This window comes from Stigmatopora nigra, chromosome 3 (genome assembly GCF_051989575.1).
Source record: "Stigmatopora nigra isolate UIUO_SnigA chromosome 3, RoL_Snig_1.1, whole genome shotgun sequence".
Classification (NCBI taxonomy): domain Eukaryota; kingdom Metazoa; phylum Chordata; class Actinopteri; order Syngnathiformes; family Syngnathidae; genus Stigmatopora; species Stigmatopora nigra.
In genome coordinates this window covers 11,151,999-11,170,741 of record NC_135510.1, presented here as the reverse complement: position 1 = coordinate 11,170,741, position 18,743 = coordinate 11,151,999, and the positions used below count along the sequence as shown (strand labels likewise).

Below are 18,743 nucleotides of genomic sequence, written 5' to 3'. Positions count from 1 at the left end.
AGACATTAAGGTCATTAGACATGGCCAAGTGAAGCTGCACTGTCTCCTGCAAATGGAGCAGGCTGTGTTACTACCTCAATTAGACAATTCTTTGATATGTATTTTTTTTTGTTCCTCCTGCGACCCCTCTCTCTCGCCTTTTATCTTTCTTTCCTCCTCATTATCCCACTCACATTCCACTAATTGTGACATAGGGCTTTTGTTGCAATAGCAAATGCGGTCATGAGTAGGGGTAACTGTGAAACTAATAATGATAAGCAAAAATCAGGGTTGGGGCTTTCAATTAGGGGCAACACTGAAGTATTCCCTCTCACTATGGCAGCTCTCATCAGGGTTCTGAGTGTGGTGTGCGTGCAAGTATTTTGTGTGTGTATTAGCTCAGTCACATGTCTCTTGGTGTGTTGCTTGGGTAATTAGTTTCATGGATGTTGCTCCCCTCTCAAGCCTCTTTAAGGGTTAATGAGGCCCCAGCAGCTCCCCAGCATGGGTTGGAGGCAGTTCAGGGCTGTTACTGCATGTGGGTCGGGCTTCGCGCAGGCCCGGCTTCAATAGGAACCCACCCATAGGACTTCACTTTGAAGTGTCAGAGGTCCCCCCCACCCTTGTTCCGGGTGGCTCCTCTTTCATTTGTCTGAGTGGCAGCATAAAATATAGATGAGCTGCCAGACAACACAATCCGAGCAACCTTCTCCCCTAAAAGCCCCTCCCTCAAGCATCACGCCGCCACCACCCCTGCTATTATTCACAGATTAACCGACCCCACCCCCATCACTCGATAATGACCCCTCTTCCTCCTCGTCTACATTTGTGGGGTGACAGTAAAATTAGACACAGTGAGCCTAATTGGCGATTACTTCGCCTCCCAGTAACAATTAATGAGCCGACACCACCAGAAGGTGTGAGTTCATTCAAGTTATTACATAAGATAATGCAGCAGTGAAGTTTACGGTGTGTATCTGCTAGTTTTGCCCCGAGGAGATCTTTTGTAATGAGTGCTAATGCAATAGAGGTGTGAGTGATCTGAACCACAGCCTTGAAGATTTGTAGTCACATGCTCCATTGTGGCTCCACGATATTTCATCCTGCTAGCTCCCAGTGGGATGTCCGGTGGTCCATTTAAAGAGCCATCTCTTGTAGTGAGTTCAGCTGTGCCCACTAACTACAAAAGACATGTTGCTATGGGTTAAGTTTTAAGGGACAGCTGGCAAAAAAAAAATTCTGCCATTATGGCCACATTTTTTATGGCTTTTTGTGTGCTTCTTGGCCCTTCCACGATGTACAGCTCGACAAATTCTAAACTGTCCACTTCTGTACATTATATATATGTATACGTATATATATTGTGCTTACTCTCATTATCGCTTTGAGTATCTTAGCTGCTTCATCAGGTGGTGCATAATATCTCTTCGAACCAGATATTGTGAATTATTTTTTTATACTTGCCTGAAGTCAAAACCAAAAAAAATCCCGTCTCAGCTGAATCACCACCTTCAGTATCGGATGAATCCTCACTCTGAAAATTATATGCACTCCAGTTGAGCACTTTTTTCTGCTTTGGACAATGAACATGTCTCTGCAATAATTGATCTGGAAAAATTACCACAGTAATATACTCCCAATGTCCTCAAATGAATATTCCATCTTATCAGATGATGTAGCTTGTCATTAGTGCTTGCAATGTGCATACAGTATAAAGTGATTGACTTTTTTTCTCATATATGCATGTATAAGTTTTGTATGAAAAATTTGATGAGAATTTCAACCTTGTCAGTTTAAAGTCAAGCCTGGATGAATACATGTTTAGCTGGCACCCACCAAAACATAGATTTTTAAAAGAGTCCTCCTAAAAACACTCAATATTGGTTTTAGACTAGTATTTTTCTCACATTCATTCACTTACTATCTCAACAGCTTAACCTCACAAAGGTCGTGGAGGCAACCTGCTGACAAGCAAATCAGAAATTTTCTTAAGGCAAAACCTTTTCAAGTAAAAACCGACAATGATGTGTTATATCAAGTCCCTTTTAGATATAAGCCATCTATTAAGCAAACGCCAAGTGAATTAAGTAAACATTTCAAATGTCATTGCAACAATTCACATCATATTTCATCTCTTAATCTTAAACTGATTCTAGCCCACGCAGTCCCCCGATGTTAATGTTTGTGCTTGTCTGTATTTCCAAGCCACCCATCAATCAATAGAAAGTTGGAGAAGAGCATTAATATGGCCTCATGATGACAAAATGCATTAGAGTTGGGAGATGCCACATTTCATTACACACTACAGGGACCTGTAATTTCATTCCAGTCCACTTTGTGGGGAACGACAAAATGTTATTACGTTCAGCGGGTGTATCAAACATTACATAGCCACTTTATTTTCTCTTTATCTGTGCTGGCTGCATAGCCGCATCTTCAGGTAATTCTTTTAAGCTTGTGAGGCTCTCTGCGTGTCATAAATCATCGTTTCCTCTTCTTCTCCTGGGAACGCCAGAATCAGGCAACTACAAATGCATTTGTATTCCCTAACTCAACTTTACTTGACTAACTCTATGAAACTTTCTCTTCCCCGTTTTTCCGTATTTTTTTGTTTCATTTGTCCACTTTTAGTGAGGTTGCCTTTATTTTAGACTTTTGCTTCAAAATTGGAATCGGATACCTCAAGGTGCAGGCTGTCGGCTTGTTCAATTCCAATTATTGTTTTGATGTATTCATACGTGCCTTAACAAAGTCAGGCGAGAGTTTTAAATACTGAGGACATGTTGTATTTCTTTACCTGTACTAAACAGCAAATTAAAGAGGCAATAACTAATTTTTCAATATTTTAAAACGTTTTATGTGGAAGATTGAAATAGGAGTGGTTGAAGTCAATGCATGTGAACTCCTGCAAAAGGTAGATTTTGAAATGTTCTCACAGCTTGATGCTGAGCACTAAGCCGTCTGCAGGTTGGCAGTTCCAAAATCTAAACTGTGAAACATAGAGCATGTGGACAAAGCATTAATTGCATCTATACATATGTATGCTGTGGTTTAATAGTACAATACTATTGCTGCGCAATCAATTCCAACTTTTTTTCCCCGCCTCCATGCAGCTCTACACACAAACAATATTGGTTTTAGGTCAAACATTTTTTTCAAAATGACATCCAAAGTGATAAAAAAAATAGGAATAATTATGTAAAAGAATAACACTTTTGTGCCACATTAAAAACAACAAACACAAGAGGAAATTGAGCAACAACAGCAGTATCATTTGGAAATAAAAGCTTGACTTATCACTTATAACAAGGTAAAAATTTTAGACCCTTTTTAGAACGTAATGTTAAAATGGCAGCCAGGAATGTTGTGGGAAGAATTATTAAGCAATGGCAGTGGGGATATGGACATTGTAATCTGAAATATATTATACTAGAGCCTCTTCAAGGTTTATCAAATTGCTTTCCATAATCATGGTGCCGCACATATATATATGTTTGATCTTTATGATGAGCAGATGATTAGTTTTTCATGAAACCATTCAAGTGAAACGCAGTGGCGAGACACTGTTGATTTAGCTGTTTGAGAGGCAGTCACCAACCCGTCTGCTGCACGCAAGCCTGAGCAAGAGCCCACATGGGAGTTGGGAAGGGTCAGGAGGGGCCACGTCTTTCGGTAATGATATATCTCCTGCCATATATTTAAGGTTTTGCTAATTCTCCTGTCAATTATAACTATTGCTTTGCCCTGTTGGCCTCGGAAGCAATGGGGCGAGATTGTCAATTTTAAAAACGTCCATATTTTGGGCAGGGAACCAACTAGGATGTGTTATATAAGAAGGTAAATAGGCCAGATGATACCCAGAATATGGTAATGAAATCTAGACAAACCCAATATGTTTATGTCATATTTAAGTGAGCTGGAATTTGATTAATAGTTTAAAAAAATTAATTGGGCCCAAACAAGTCGCCAATTGTGCAATGTTTTGCCATGTGATATATTTTCTCTTCTGTGTATAAAGTTTTATTGGATGAAACACAATGAAAAATCTTTGCCACAGTGAGATTATGGATAATAAATGCAGATTACAATCATTAAAGTCTAAAGACTTAGCAGTGAAGTGTCACTCATGTTAGGAAAAGGGCGCATGGTGCTAACAATTGCTGAATCAACAAAGAGACTCTGTTTCAATTATTGTGTTGTTCAGTGTGACAGGAAACTTGACATGCCACCATAATGGGACGGCAGCTTCTGTGAGCACAGTGATAAAAAGAAGGTGAAACGGTTCATTTCATCAGAGCGTCAAGATCCACAGGGGGCTCAGATCTTCAACATTTACTTTGTTCTGCTTGGTTAAAGTCAGAGGGAGGGGGGATATGGTATTATGTTGATGTGTGAGATCCATGAGAAACACATTTTTAAATAAGCTAAGTTGTAAACAATTCATTCGGTAAAAAATATATATCATGGAAAAAATTGATAACATTTAAAATTTTTACTTGAACAATTAAAAAGTTGAAGTAAAATATGGAGAAAGAAATTTGGCTGGTGCTCTTTAAGGTTAAATCTTTTAAATGAAAGGCTATGTTAAAGTTAATGAGATGCCGTTCCTTGCTCCGTTTGTTTTGGAATAATTAAATTCTAAAGTTATTCTAAAATCAGCCAATAATTAAATATTTTTTAATTTTCAGCGGAAGATTTATTGCTCATTTTGTTAAGTTGAAAGATGTTAAATGTGATGCTTTTTTCTCTAAGTCTGAGCACCAGTGAAGTTATTATATACTATTATTTATGTGCACAATACTTGTATTTTTCAGCACATTTGGCCTCAAATCCTAAAAATGGAATAATCAAAAACTTTAAAAAGAATTTATTTAGCCCTGGTATCCGATTTTAGCCTTAAATTGACCAAAAAATAATCTAAAATGCCACCAAATTTCCTACTTGTTTAATATTTAGCTTTCTGTCTTCAAATAAAACTATATCGTATAGTTTGAGTTTATAAAATCGTCTTGAGTTGGTTTTATTTTTTTGTCTCCATGTGGTAGTTTTGGTAGCAACCAGTGCCAAGATGAGTAAGAAAACTAACAAGCACCTGTCAGTTCTCAGCCATCAGCCTCTTGACAGGCCACTGTTGTGGACTTTTCCTCTCATCTTTCCTCTCTCTTGCCTCACAGTCATCTGAGGGAGCGTTTCTGGATGTGTATGCATTGTGTGTGTATGTGTGTGTGTGTGTGTGTGCATGCGCATATGTCAGAAACTCAACATGAACTTGTCTCAGGTGAAGGCCTTGGATCACCCCGGCCTGGCCGTCCAGACCTGACAGCGCGGCTGAACTAATCAATATCTCCGTGCAGTCAAAGGTGGGTTCTGCCAGGAGGCCGCAGGGGTGCACTAATTGATGGAAACTCACTGCCGGCTAGCTCCATGCCCTGCGGCGTTGGAAGACAGCAAGCTAGGGCCTTCCTCTGCATTGGGAGGGGAAATAAAGGACATTGAGGACTAAGGAATATGAGTAACTAATGTTTTTCACCGGGCATCCGGTTTGTATTCATGACGCTTACAGGCATTTACATGGTGCTCTTTTTCACATCCATGTCTGTATTCATTTTTTTAATCTGAAGTGTTATTTGGAAAGTTATTTTTCCATATATGGTGGTTTAGGGGTAGCAAACTATGCAGATTATGCTTACTAAATTCTTTAGCAGGGACGTCCTGTGGGTATAGTATTCATTTTTTAGGGTGTTGATTTCACAAAAGTGGATCATTATCAAGATAGCAGAATTGTTTTTTCTGTGAATTTGTACTAAAATTGCCACGTGATGGTGTAGTGGTTCACTCAGCTGACTTGGGTGCCGGCAGACGCGAGCTCAATTCCTGCTGCTGGCGGTATGATTAAGAGTGTGAATGGTGGTTTTTGTCTCTGTGTGCCCTACGGCTGACTGGCGACCAGTCTTGGGTGTAGTCTACCTTTCGCTAGAAGTCAGGTGGGATAGACTCCAGCATCCCCTGCAACGCTTACGAGGATTTACAGTATGGAAGATCAATGAATGAACACAATTAAAGTGTAGTGTTTATGGGCCACACAGTATTAATATGGGGATTTTAGTAGGGACATGTATTTCTAGGTCGTACTCGTGGTAAAATTTGGGATATCCCGTTTGAAGTATGAATGAGAGTTATGGTGTTTGTTTGCGAAGGTGACCCTGTAGCCGTGCTGTTTATGTGGTTTGCGATTAATGCAATTTTCCTTTTTTTTCCTTTGGAATAAATAAATTCCACAAGAAATAAAAGATGATTGGACACGAAGCCTAGTGACTTGCTTCTCGTTAGGAATATATTGTTATCGTGGAGTCTAAGTGTGCCATGATAATTGCTATCAATAATTGAGTAAGGGGAAATGGCAGAGAGATGCATTCCGGGTTTGCAAAATGTTCCTGAGAGAGGCTCAGATGGACAGTCTGGCCAGCTCACTAATTTGCCCCTGTTTTAATGTGGCATTGAAGATTAGCTTCACGACTGCACTCGCTTTGACCTGGGTAGCTCTGACAAACTCGGAATGTTATTGCCAGTTTGTCATTTACCCTCCCGTACATCATTTTCTTAAAATAACACTTTAAAACTGTACAAACTACAAAAAATGGAATAAGTATAATCGTAAGTATTCCACAATGAAGATCGGAATAACTTTTGAATATAATATATATCATTTCTGTCATGCCAAAGTAGCATGATTTCTTTTTCCTCTGGCGTGTACTCTGTATGAATGTATATTTTGCTGACACTCATCTTTTGAGAAATCTTCAGTCGGAGGTTACATGCTGAAGTAGCTTGAGGGCTAAAATTTCAGAAGCGTGAGCTTGCATCTAAAATGGGCTACGGATCTGTTGTAATTCTTTCACAATATCAGCAAAAGGTGTGGTTGAAAACATAGTTGCATTTAGAGAAAAGAAAACCTGGACGATTGCATTATGCCGAAAATAAATGGCAAGAATCCAAAAGAAAGGCATCCCAACCTTGGAAAGCCTTGAAAAGTTTTGCATGGACCATAGTGTGGTGATATAGTGAGATGACTTTTTTAAAGTTGCCAGGGGATTGAGTCCCACTTCCTGGTTGACGTATTTGGCTAGCAGTGACAAGAATTACACTCTATAGGCAGAGAAAATTCACATGTGAATGCTTCAATCTTTAATAGGCCATGTTTCTCTGTCGTGTTGCGCGTGAGACTGTTCCTCATCCCTCAAAGATCCTGGTGTAAATATTTCATCAACCGTGTGCCTGTTTCTTGTTCATGAGCTGTCTCAATTCACCGAGGCCTATTCTTCCTACCGAGTGAGACTCGCCGCGTTCATTGGACATTACAAGAGAGCAAACGGCGCAGTGGCACTTGGCACACGGAGGAAGGGAAATGATTGCACTCCTTCATTAAATAAGCCAGATACTGTATAAATCAAGCTAATTATGAAGCCACTAAAGTATTGAACCCTTGGTGAGGAAATGAAATGATCAGAGACAGGTCACAGCTCAACAAAGAGCAAGTTAATGAAAATATTAATTACCTGATGATATAGTGAGTATCTGGTGCTTCCTCCTTCTCAGACCGCAGAGAGCATTTGTTTTAATTGAGTGATAATAAGACAGTTACATCAGGCTGAGTCACTTGATTTGACTGTGTAATTGACCAATAAAGGTCTATGATATCATGTTAATTACTTAGCATCTGCTTGAGTCACATAAAACATTAGCCGACTATGCTCTTATCATAAATTCCAAAGTCCTGAATTAAAAGTCACACAGGTCGTTGGAGTGACTTTGGTCCACAAGAAATACATTTCTTTACTGCCTCATCAAACCCACAGCAGTGTTGCATTACAATGGTTTTTGGTATGAATGTCCATTTTTCACCACTTTGATCAATACTGTCCCTTTTCATTCTTAATTATTCAATGATTTTGTCACCTCACCTTCCCCTCTCGCCCTTTACCCCTTTGTCTTATTAGTACATATATAGGGTTACAATATTTAGACGATGGCTAGTGAGGGACTTGTGGGTTGGAGAGCACAGACAGATAACATAGCTCAAGTGTCAACCGAGGTAAAGGTATCATTGGACGGTTGTCTGCATATCTGAGATTTGAGGATAAGAGATAGGTGTATTTGATGACACGCTTTTGATTGGCTCTTAAATTACTATAGAATTGCTGATTTTGGGGAGAGAGTTTGTCAACATCTCGTTAAATACACCCCACTAAATAAAGTATAAAATTATTTTTAAAAAAATGCACTAAAAGTGTTACCCCTAGTTACATTGTAAGCAATAGTTGACATTGGTTATTCTGTTCACATTCCAATAGTCAGGGAGTAGACCATCATTTCTAAAAATGTTAGCTATTGATGTTTTTTTTTACTTTTATTAAAGACCAAATAAATCAGAATATGGATTTGCTCCAAATGTAGTTATTTCCCAATTCACCTGTGCATTACTCAAATATAAAGTTTATTTGAAATTGGTTAAATATTTGAAAAAAGTATAAAACATCATGAAAATATTAATTTATTATTTGTGTTCAGCCTGGCAGAAAAATAGAGAAATGCAAATGAATCGTAGCCAGAATATTTATATCTAAACGGTTAATAAAAAAACATAATAAACCAAAAATAGATTCATAGACTTTAATTACAAATGTAAAAAAGTAACCTTATGGCCTACTTTAGGGTAAAAATGCTAGGCTGACAGACAAAATTAAATTAAATGGAAATGGAAATTTTGCAAACAAATCTGATGCATGATGCTCTCAATTGACCACATAAGTGCATGAACTATGATATAAAACACACCCAAGCACAATTATCCATCTCATCGTATCCAACCTGATGACATGACATGCATGTGTTTTCTGTTTGCCCCTATTCGGAGTGACAGGCTAATCACTAGTGTGTCGGTGTCTGCTCCGGTTCTACCTGTCATAGCTGTCAGTCTTCTGAGGAGCTGATGGAGTCCCCTGAGTAATAAACAGGAGAGCTGATATCTCACCGTGCGACCTGTGCGATAAGAAGCCAGGACACAGAGGAGCGTAACAATCAATGTCAGAACACGTGGTATTGATGAAAGATGTCAGAAATGGCTAGAACTTACAAGGAGTCCCACAGGCGCACAGTTAGTGTTTTTGCGCTTGAACACGTTTATCAACGCGGCACAATGTAGTATGATCTAACAATGATTGCAGAAAATTTCTGCGAGCTGGAGGAGAGTTTGCCAGCACATGGCTTCTGCTTCCAGCTGATCCAGAATATGTCGTCTAAATGAGAAAAACATCATGATATTGTTTTATAACTTGTATTACAAAGGTTGGATGACCTTGCTTTGTGCAGAATGTGAGAGAAATCAGTGTTGGATGCTCATGTAAAGTTGGTAGCATACGGAAAGATTGGTTTGATTTCACCCTTATTGATTGACTCATTCATCCTCTGAGCCCCTAATGCACATGGGGGTCATGGGGGTGCTGGAGCCTATCCCAGCTAGTGACGGACAGTAGGCAGGGTTCATCCAGAATTAGTTGCCAGCCATTTCCAGAGCACAAGGAGACTAAAATCATTTAAAGTCATGTCTCAGGACAATTAGGAGTGTAATTGATTTATTGATTGATGAAAAATGTGTTCATAGAATGCACTTTACAAAGACAAGAACCTATTTTTAGCAGGCCCAGGCATTGTTGTTCATATTGTGTTGACTGGCTGACACTCCGTTGGAGAGGCTGGTGTGACAGCTGTGTCATGTGTCGAATCTTCCAGTAACGGGATCCAGAGGATGATATTCCAGTCTGAGTAACAAGAGTCCAGGAGGATCACAGACACACGATCAATGACCAGTAAGCTGAGATCTCGCTTTGTGTGTGACTCACTCAGACATTTCTTTTCCTATAGCGGTTCTGCGGTATTCCTACAGTACATATGTGTGCATAAGAAGCAGCGATGTAGTATACAGTTGTGCCTGAGTGTACATATGCGCTCTTCTGCAATGCTCCTCAAAAAGAGTTCAAGAAATGAGTTGAACCAACCTTCCTGGGCATTCTTTTCTCTACTCCAACAACTCATGAAATATTCAATGTGCCTTAGTAACCTCGCTCTTTCTCTGTCTCTCTCTCTCTCTCTCTCTCTCTCTCTCTCTCTCTCTCTCTCAATCTCTCTTCCTCACACACATTTATATAAATATCCAGGTTGAGGTTTACAGACGTCAACGTAGTAGAGGTGTTAAAAAGTGCAAGTGATTCCCATATACCAAACCCATGAGCACTGTGCTTACATGTATGTACACTTTGGACTTCATGGCTATTTTGTCTCAGGTGTGTCTTCATTCCCATTTGTTGTATTTTGTCTGGCTGTGTGTGTATCGAGGTAGCGTGATACAAATTTGACACTCGGCCGATCGGCAGCTGCCGGCTGTTTAATCAACAATGATGAATATTTGATGGCGTGGTGGCGGACAACCGGTGGCCGACACTCCTCATTATTGGCGTCTATGTATACAGCGGAACATATTGAATATCAACGGATGGAGAGCTGCTCCACGTCAGATATGCATACAATTCTATGTCTCGACTGCCAGCACAAAAATGCTGTCGACTATTGCAAAAAAACAAAGGATTCTTGTATGTACAAATAAGATCCATCGAAAAATAATATTGGTTACCTAATAATCACAGAGCATAAACATTCATTCTCGCTCACGTACGTTTGCATAAGTTGGAGTCTTTAAGAGAGCTAAAGTAAGAAGTGAAAAACACAAGCATGATAACATAGAAACTCCAGAGAGGCTATAACTACAGTTGGAACTAATGCTAAGCAAGGTGAGGCAGATGTAACATTCCACAATGCGGTTTACTGCATAACTGAATTGGTACCTCGACTTAATATGTCCCCCAAATTCTGGTTTAGTTTTTATATTTAATTCCCCTTTATTCATCATTTAAATGGGGAAAAGTGGTTCTAGATAGAGTTGAATGAGTTATAATCTTGAGAATGAATTGAGCATGTTTTACAGTCTGCATAGTTATATATTTAGGTTTGGTATAAGCATTATAATTATTGTCTTGATCAGAACCCAAATCAGTAATGCAATATGTAGGGCGGGGTACTCTTCTTCTTTTGCACGACTATTAGACCACTTTCTTGTCTGGCTTTAACAAAAAAAATCTGTTTAATTTGAAAAACACATCAAAAAATCTAAAGGTAATACACTTAGTGAACCTGCTATATTATGAAGGAATGAAAATTCTTGACCCTTTTCCAGTGGCATGCCCTTCTATTTATGGTAACGTGAAATTATATGAGGACAGCAATATGGGTTGAGGGCTCGAGTGAGAAGAGAAATTTGCCCTGGGCCATGACAGTTTTTTTTTAGAGCTATGGGCTGCCAAATTAATGGCATTTAGGTATTGTGAGACATTTTGGATGACGTGACATTTAGGTTTAAATAGGCTTCTTATAAATGGCATGGGATATAGAAAAAGACACATTTTAAGACATAAGGTACATTGTTAGGTTTGCTTGCTACCTCACTCCTTTCCGCATGTTGGCTAGGTTACTATATATTACTGCCCATTGAAATAACTTGACTGGCAATCAAGAATTGGACTACTTTCATTTCAATTGAATCAAAAATTCTTAATGAAGGTGACTTTCAATACAATTTGGCTGCCAGGAGACTCTAGTCCAATTAAACTGATATACTTGTACAGTGAACCATTTTTGCGTATGCAAAATTAAAGTCCAATTCAACACACAAATCCTATTTGTTAATTAATGAGCGACAAGTTATTCCTTTCAGGGATAGTGTTCACTATAGTGGACATCTATTCAGATGTTGACATATAAGACATTTATAGTGCAAGAGACTACTTTTTAACCCATAAATAATTTAATCTAATTATGAGTCATTAATTAATTGTATTATTATTGTTATATCATTAGAAAATAAATGTATGGAAGAGCACAATATTAACATGAGCTTAACTAAGGAAATTAAAATCATTATAAAGACTAATACGCTTTGGTTATGGCCTCTTTTGGTGCCATTGACGTTTCTAGACGTTCATAGATCCCTCCAAGTCAAAATGAGTACACTGTAAGGGTTAAAAAATAAAAATAATTCGATTTTTATAGGGTTATACATTTTTGTTTCATTTTAATCAGTGAAAACCTTAGAGACATTTCATTAAATTAACCTGTTAACAACGACAAAATAAAATGACGAGTGTATTCGTGCATTCAATTGCAAACTCCTTGTCCATACAACTTGTGTGCCCTCCAACTAAACTTTTCCAGACAAGACCCAAAATACATATGTGTACTTGGACTGTTTCCTTGATACCAACGCGAATCCAATTTGCAATTTTTGATATGCAGCAAGCCTCATATCCTTGAAAGCATCACTGGCTACATGGCAAGAGGTCAGCCCCCCCAAGATCAAATATTTTTCCTCCTAAATGGCGGATTTATTAGACAAATAAGTTGTTCGTGTGACTTTGAACCCTCCGTGATTGAAATATACCCGTGTGTCAACAGCAGCGCTTCTCAAAGCAGTCCCGGGCGATGCATGGCTGCCACCGCGGATTACTGAGCAAATATAATGGGAAATGAGTGCAGATCTGGGGGATCTAACCCCTCAACATCCCCCGGTTTGACATTTCCGTCCAAAGGCCAGCCTCCCTGCGCATTGTTGGATCAAGCGGGCCCACGACGGGCGTTCTTATTATTTTCTTCTCGGAGCGCCTGGAAGTTGAACACTGTCGGGAAAGGAAACAAGGGCACGCCTCGCGTGAGCGTTTCCGATTCTTTTCCCTTTTAGCGGCCTTCTAATGATGTCATCCATCTTGACGCGTGTGCCTAACAGCTGCGATTAGTTGAGGGGCCGCTGGCTTCCGCTCGCAGTCTCGAAAAAGTCGTGTGCTCGTAAATCTGAGCTGCATTGCCTTGCCATAACCTGGGCTCCAATCATTATTTGGAGCTGTGGTGTCAGGGAAGCTCACATCTCATGTGTCAGGAATCCAATTTCCTCTTATTTACATCCATGCTAAAGATTAATTAATGGCCTGGGGGGGGGGGTGTTACATTTATGAGAGGGTCTTGTAGGCACCAACATAAGAGGGTGGGAATTTTATTCAAGTTCCTTATCACTATATATTGTTATCAGTAGTATTAGTAGTAATAGTACCATCACATAATGTGTTGTGAATTGTATACATTTTGTATACTGCAATAGGAAATGAAAATTGTAGAGAACCATGTAAAATTATCAGTTGATTTTGCTGTTTCAGTAAAACATTTTTATCCAACAGCAACTTAACTCTCAATAGTATCATCTTTTCCAGCGTGTTTGCTGAAAAGTAAAAATGCTTAAAGTGCATTATAGGGTCATTTTTTATAAGAGCTTCAATAATTTTCGTGATTGGCTGTGAAATTAACCAAAACAAACTGTCAGTATAAAATAAGTTCTTTCCCAAATGCCCAGCAAAATTAAGTAATGTCCTCCACCTTAAGTTATTTTCCAAAGCTGAACAGTGAATTAAATTCGAACGTTGCTTGCTTAAGACTATAAATGGAAAAGAAAACATGCAATTTAATGTTTATAGTATCGTGGATGGTGCAACGAGCTACCCTTCATGTGAGTTCACGTCACCTAAATGTTAAGAATGCAGGCCTAACGGGCCCAAGAAGTAACGACACCTTATCTTATTATTAATGGAGCTTTAAGGGTTATGATATCGGTGAAGTTACTGATGAAATATGGCTCTGATTAATAGAGGCCTCTGTCGTAACAGGCTGACATATGGTGGGCGAGCCAGCTGGGGACGGAACCTCAGGCATCCCCTACGGCCATTAACATATTAGAGGCTATTGTGCAGGCAGACCGTCCGACTTCATCCAAGAGCCCCTGTGCAGAGAGACAGCAGCCCAGAGCTGTTTGATATAGGTTTTCAATAATGCATCATTCCCTAGTCCGTCAGCGGAGCTGTTCGTGGTGCTGAAATGATTGCCGTGGAGCTGCGGCGTTCCAAATAACATGCTAATCTGACATGGATTTTCCGAATGTACTATATAGAGGAAATTAAAAGAAACTCATTTCAATCGCACTTTGCCATGTTCTGAAACATTATTTACATTTATTGTAAATAATCTGCATCATTTAGAAAATGTTAGAACATGAACAAATGAAAAAGAAAGATGGTGACGTTTCCTTTGTAAACAGAAAATTGTGTGAGTAAGGGGCGTCGAAAGAGCATTTTACCCTCTACGAAAGATTTTTAAAATTCAGTCACTGTTTTTCATAGCAGCCTTTATAAAAGATTTAGGAGTTGGAGGAAAAATAGTGTGTGTGTGTGTGTGTATCTCCCTTTATGTTATAATCACACTACGCTAACTGAGCATTTCCTGTTTATATTCTATCCTACACGTTTACTCGTTGATACAAAAATCTCATTCTTTTTTTCATTTTCACATAGTCAAACAAAGGCCTTAAAATTCATTATGGGAATAAAAATCACAAAGCGAGCATTTCAGTAAATTAATTAATTACCACACGAAATGTCTTAATTAGTGGGCCATTCACAAGCAGAAAGACAAACTTTAATTTATCGATTTATTAGAAGAATGCTGGAACACACCTCCCTGTTGAATTTGGCGTACAGGATGAAAAATACAATTGAAAGTTAGAAACAAAGAAAATGGACGGCAAATTTGTGGGAACAAGTTGTGAGACGAGTGGGTGAAAGAGACATTTCCATGACGCCCAGTTTTGTAAACATACCTGTGCACAAAATTAAAAAAAATAGTACTTACAACGTTTTCCTTCACATTTAACACGACAAACAACGTGGTGATCTTAATGTGAAAACAGGCAGTTAACAGTGACTTACACCATCACAAGGCAAGTTCTATAGCAGTAGACAGTTCTACTGTGTACCAAGGAGTAGTCATAATTGCTCTTCCAATGCATAGAGTGCTTGCACTGCAAACTAAAACACAGAAAATACATTTTAGTATCAGCAGACAAGGCTTTTCGTGCTCTCAGATGGATTTTTCTCCCCTTCTTTTTTTAAACCTTAGTTTGTGAATCCAAAGGTGGTGTCCACCTAATCATTTTAATTCTAAACCAACTCCAATCTTGTGATAAAGTGATGTTTTTGTATTTACAAAACCATGTGAACATTTCGTATAAATAAAGGGTATTTTGTGCAAATTGAAATAAATATATCTCCAGACGTGAGAGCCTGTAGATGATCAAATGCTGCATGTGATTTAATATTCCAACGCAGGCCTAGATTTTCGTTTAACCAGTAGACACTGCAACGAAATTTCACTTATAGCAGCCCTCAAAATCATACATAAAGACATGAATAAATAAATAAATAAACAGTCATGTGGATTATTCTAGAATCAACAACCACAGACGCCAAACCAAATTCAAATATATACGACAGTCAATGAGGTAATTTGTGAATGGCTATTAGTTCAAATAATAATAGGCCTGTGAGGAGAAACAAACTGGCTATATAGCATTTTACTCTTCCTCGCGTGTTTTAAAAGGCAACGTCGACCGTCGCTAAACTTTTCCTCTCAGGAACGGCGCGAGGTGGGTGAAATCTGATTTTGCATACTTCACATTCACCGATAACGTGAAAAAATAATGAATATATATATGAAGCCTCTTATAGAATGAGCGAAGCCCATTGCGCACCAGCGTAGAAACTCGCCGGAGACAAAAGACCAAAAAATGGTGCTCTTTTTAAATGTCCATTGGTCCTCCGATTCAGTCACAGCAACTTTATTTTTGCGTGTCTTTATTTTATTTGTAGATTTGTGTGTGTGTGTGTGTGTGTGTGTGTGGTGGTTCTTTTTTTCACCCCCGAGTATCAGTGGGAGGCAGAAAATTTCAACCGTTTCTGCTTCTGTCTTTGGTTGCAAAACCACACTCGCACCACGTTCTTTTTCAAGTCTAATTTCTCTGCTATAGCCGCTATTTTCTCCGAGGAGGGTCGCGGTTGCACGGCGAAGTACGCCTCCAAGGACCTCTTCTCCGGAGCAGCTATGGAGGTCCTCTTGCGTTTCTTTTCCCCTCCGTTGAAAATATCCGGTTTGCTCAATTTCTCCCTTTGGGCCCCCTCGGCCTCCTCCAGCCACGCCTGGAGGATAGGTTTGAGCGCGATCATATTGTTGTGGGACAAAGTCAACGACTCGAATCGACAAATTGTACTTTGGCTCAACGACCCCACGCCGGGGATTTTGAGATTAGCCAACGCACCGCCTACGTCCGCCTGGGTCACCCCCAGTTTGATCCTCCGTTGCTTGAAGCGTTCCGCGAAGGCCTCCAGCTCCCGTGGGTCCGTGTCTGAGTCGTTGATGGACGGCAGGCCGCCACCCGGCATGCCGGGGCCGACTTGGCTCCCGCCGTGGTGCCCCGGTAAGAGGCCGTGGTGGGTGAGAGGCGAGTTCATGCTCATGGCCGCTTGGTGCGAGAGGTGGCTCAGGCCGTGCATGTGCGGGTGTGCGTGTGCGTGCGCGTGTGCGGAGGAGGTGGAGATCAAGCCTCCGCCGCCGCCTCCACCGCCGCCGCCGCCACCACCTCCGCCACCTCCACCTCCGGTACCGTCGTGCGCGCTGGACATGAGGGCGAGAGAGGGCGAAGTAATGTGGTCCATTAATTCCGGCGTGTCCAGGTTCTGGTGGTGATGGTGGTGATGGTGGTGGTGATGGTGAGCCAGTGGAACCGTGGACGTTGACGAGCACGGTACAGTGCTCATGGTGTGGTACGTAGCGTCGGGCTTGAACGGGTGTGTCTTGCCCTGGGACACGGCGATGTCCACTGCAGCCAGAGCCTCGGCCCGGGCCAGGAGCGTCTCGTCGAAACTGGCGAAAATGTTGCTTTGCAGCTACAGTTGTAAATATGGAGAGGAAAAATTAATCAATACAGACAAAAACAACAACAAGAAAAATACTAATGAGAATGATGCAGTGTTCATTTTGAGGAGAAAAGCGAATATTAAGAAATGCAGCTGTCAATTGTGACTTTGCGACACATAAACGCACAAGCTGAGGTATTCCTTTAGAAACGACAAGTCATCAAAATTCTTAGCAAAATAGTGAAGTCGGCATTTGCCTCCTTTCAACAAAAAATAAATAAGATCAGAGATTGCAGCGGAATACATTTAAAAAAAAAACCGCTAGATTAAGCGCCTCGCTCCGAGCGACTCTTTGGAATTGGCGCACGTTTAACCGCTCAGTAACGAAGCCGGGGACCACCACACCCGCGCAAGTTTTCAAACAAAATCTTTTACCTGTGGAGTTTGGAGACAAGCTCTCCGGATAGCTTCCGAGCTGGAATGCAGGGTGGTGTACTTATGCTCCGGTAGCGAAGGATGCATGGCAAAGTGCGCCTGTTTGCTGTTCATGGACATCATCTTGGCCAGCTCCCCCAGTTTAAGCGCGCGGTGAGAAACGGGCTGAAACGGCCCCCAAAAGCCGTAAAAAGCAGTTGTTGACACCGCCAGTGATCTTTTCTCTATCCGTGTGTGATGGCGCCGAGCGCGCAAGTGTTGTGTGCGCTCAATCGAGCCTTGAGCTCGGAGATCACAGAGATGCCTGCAGTCTCTCACGCGCACTTATCTGTCTACTGTTTCCCTCTGCTGGGATGAGAGAGCCTCTTACACCTGAGCGCCTCAGATCTCGTCAAGCCCAGCCTGGCTTGCTCTCGCGAGACCTAAAGTGCCAGAGCAGTTAACAGACTGGCGGATTAAAAAAAAAACGAGTACTCTCAGGGCAGAGCCACTAACGTCAAGAGACGAGACGTCTGCGTTTTTTTAAAGCTGGTGTGGCTCCATCTTACCAAGGAACTGGCCACATTTTGAGGATTGTTGCAGTTTATTTTGGCCATGTCTTCTTGACACACTGTAGGAATTTGGTACCTGTAAGGAATACACTGATTGGAGATGAAGTCCAGTAAAGTCCATCTTAAAAATCAAATTAAATGAGAACAGTTGTATTTAGAATGTGCTATATTATAAATGTAAAGTCAATCAGAGCTGAATGTATTTTTTCACTCAAGTAAATATAACAATGTGATAGACTGACATTTTGAGGGCGTCCAGAATAGGGGTAATTTTGTGCCGATCAAGTGGGGGAAAAAAAACTATGTACCATGTTCTTATGTACAAACGAAGTTGTTGACAATTCCAGGAGTTGGTAAACCACCTTTATCCACAAAGCTCACCATCTCCAGTTGAGCACTAAACAAATTGATTTAATACTCTAGTGTAACCTTGTACATAGTCTTTACCTAAATTAATGAATCCCAATGAATTAACACTTCATTTATTCAGGCCACAATGGTTGTCCAATTAAAATTTCATGCCAGCGATTAGCAGTATGTGAAATACACGTGATATCGTTAAATTTGCATAATAAAGTGCTTTCTGCTACAATTGAATTACTGTTTGTGTGTCTGTGCGTTTGTGTGCGAGAGGTTGTGTATCATAATATTAAGCAGTAGATGAGCCAATTTTCTGCCTTGAATGCCAGAAAATCAACAAATCAGGGGGATCATTGTCATGCTCAACATCAGTAGCATTCGCCCCTGAATGAAACCAATATTTTTGGAATCACTTTCGCTTTAACAAAAAATTGAACGAGCTCAAACTCTGTCTAGCATTTGACATTTACCGGTAACCACGGTACACAGAATAAAAAACATTTTTTTTCTTCGTGCAAGGTCA

At 40.3% G+C, this 18,743-nt stretch overlaps 1 protein-coding gene across 1 annotated transcript; it reads right to left on the bottom strand.

The window, feature by feature from the left end:
• Nucleotides 1-14,579: 14,579 nt before the first annotated feature.
• Nucleotides 14,580-17,644, bottom strand: pou4f1 (POU class 4 homeobox 1). Its single transcript, XM_077713182.1, has 2 exons — nt 17,310-17,644; nt 14,580-16,904 (listed from the first exon to the last, which is right to left on the bottom strand). Exons 1-2 carry the CDS (start codon nt 17,430-17,432, stop codon nt 15,888-15,890), a joined length of 1,140 nt encoding a protein of 379 aa, XP_077569308.1. The 5' UTR covers nt 17,433-17,644; the 3' UTR covers nt 14,580-15,887.
• Between the last annotated feature and the right edge of the window lie 1,099 nt (nt 17,645-18,743).

What these genes read in the sequence shown, in the direction of transcription:
- pou4f1 (XM_077713182.1), bottom strand. Translation starts at nt 17,432, where the DNA reads ATGATGTCCATGAACAGCAAACAGGCGCACTTTGCCATGCATCCTTCG. An exon ending in CTTGTCTCCAAACTCCACAG is followed by an intron (nt 16,905 to 17,309) that starts GTAAAAGATTTT and finishes TTACAACTGTAG; the next exon opens with CTGCAAAGCAACATTTTCGC.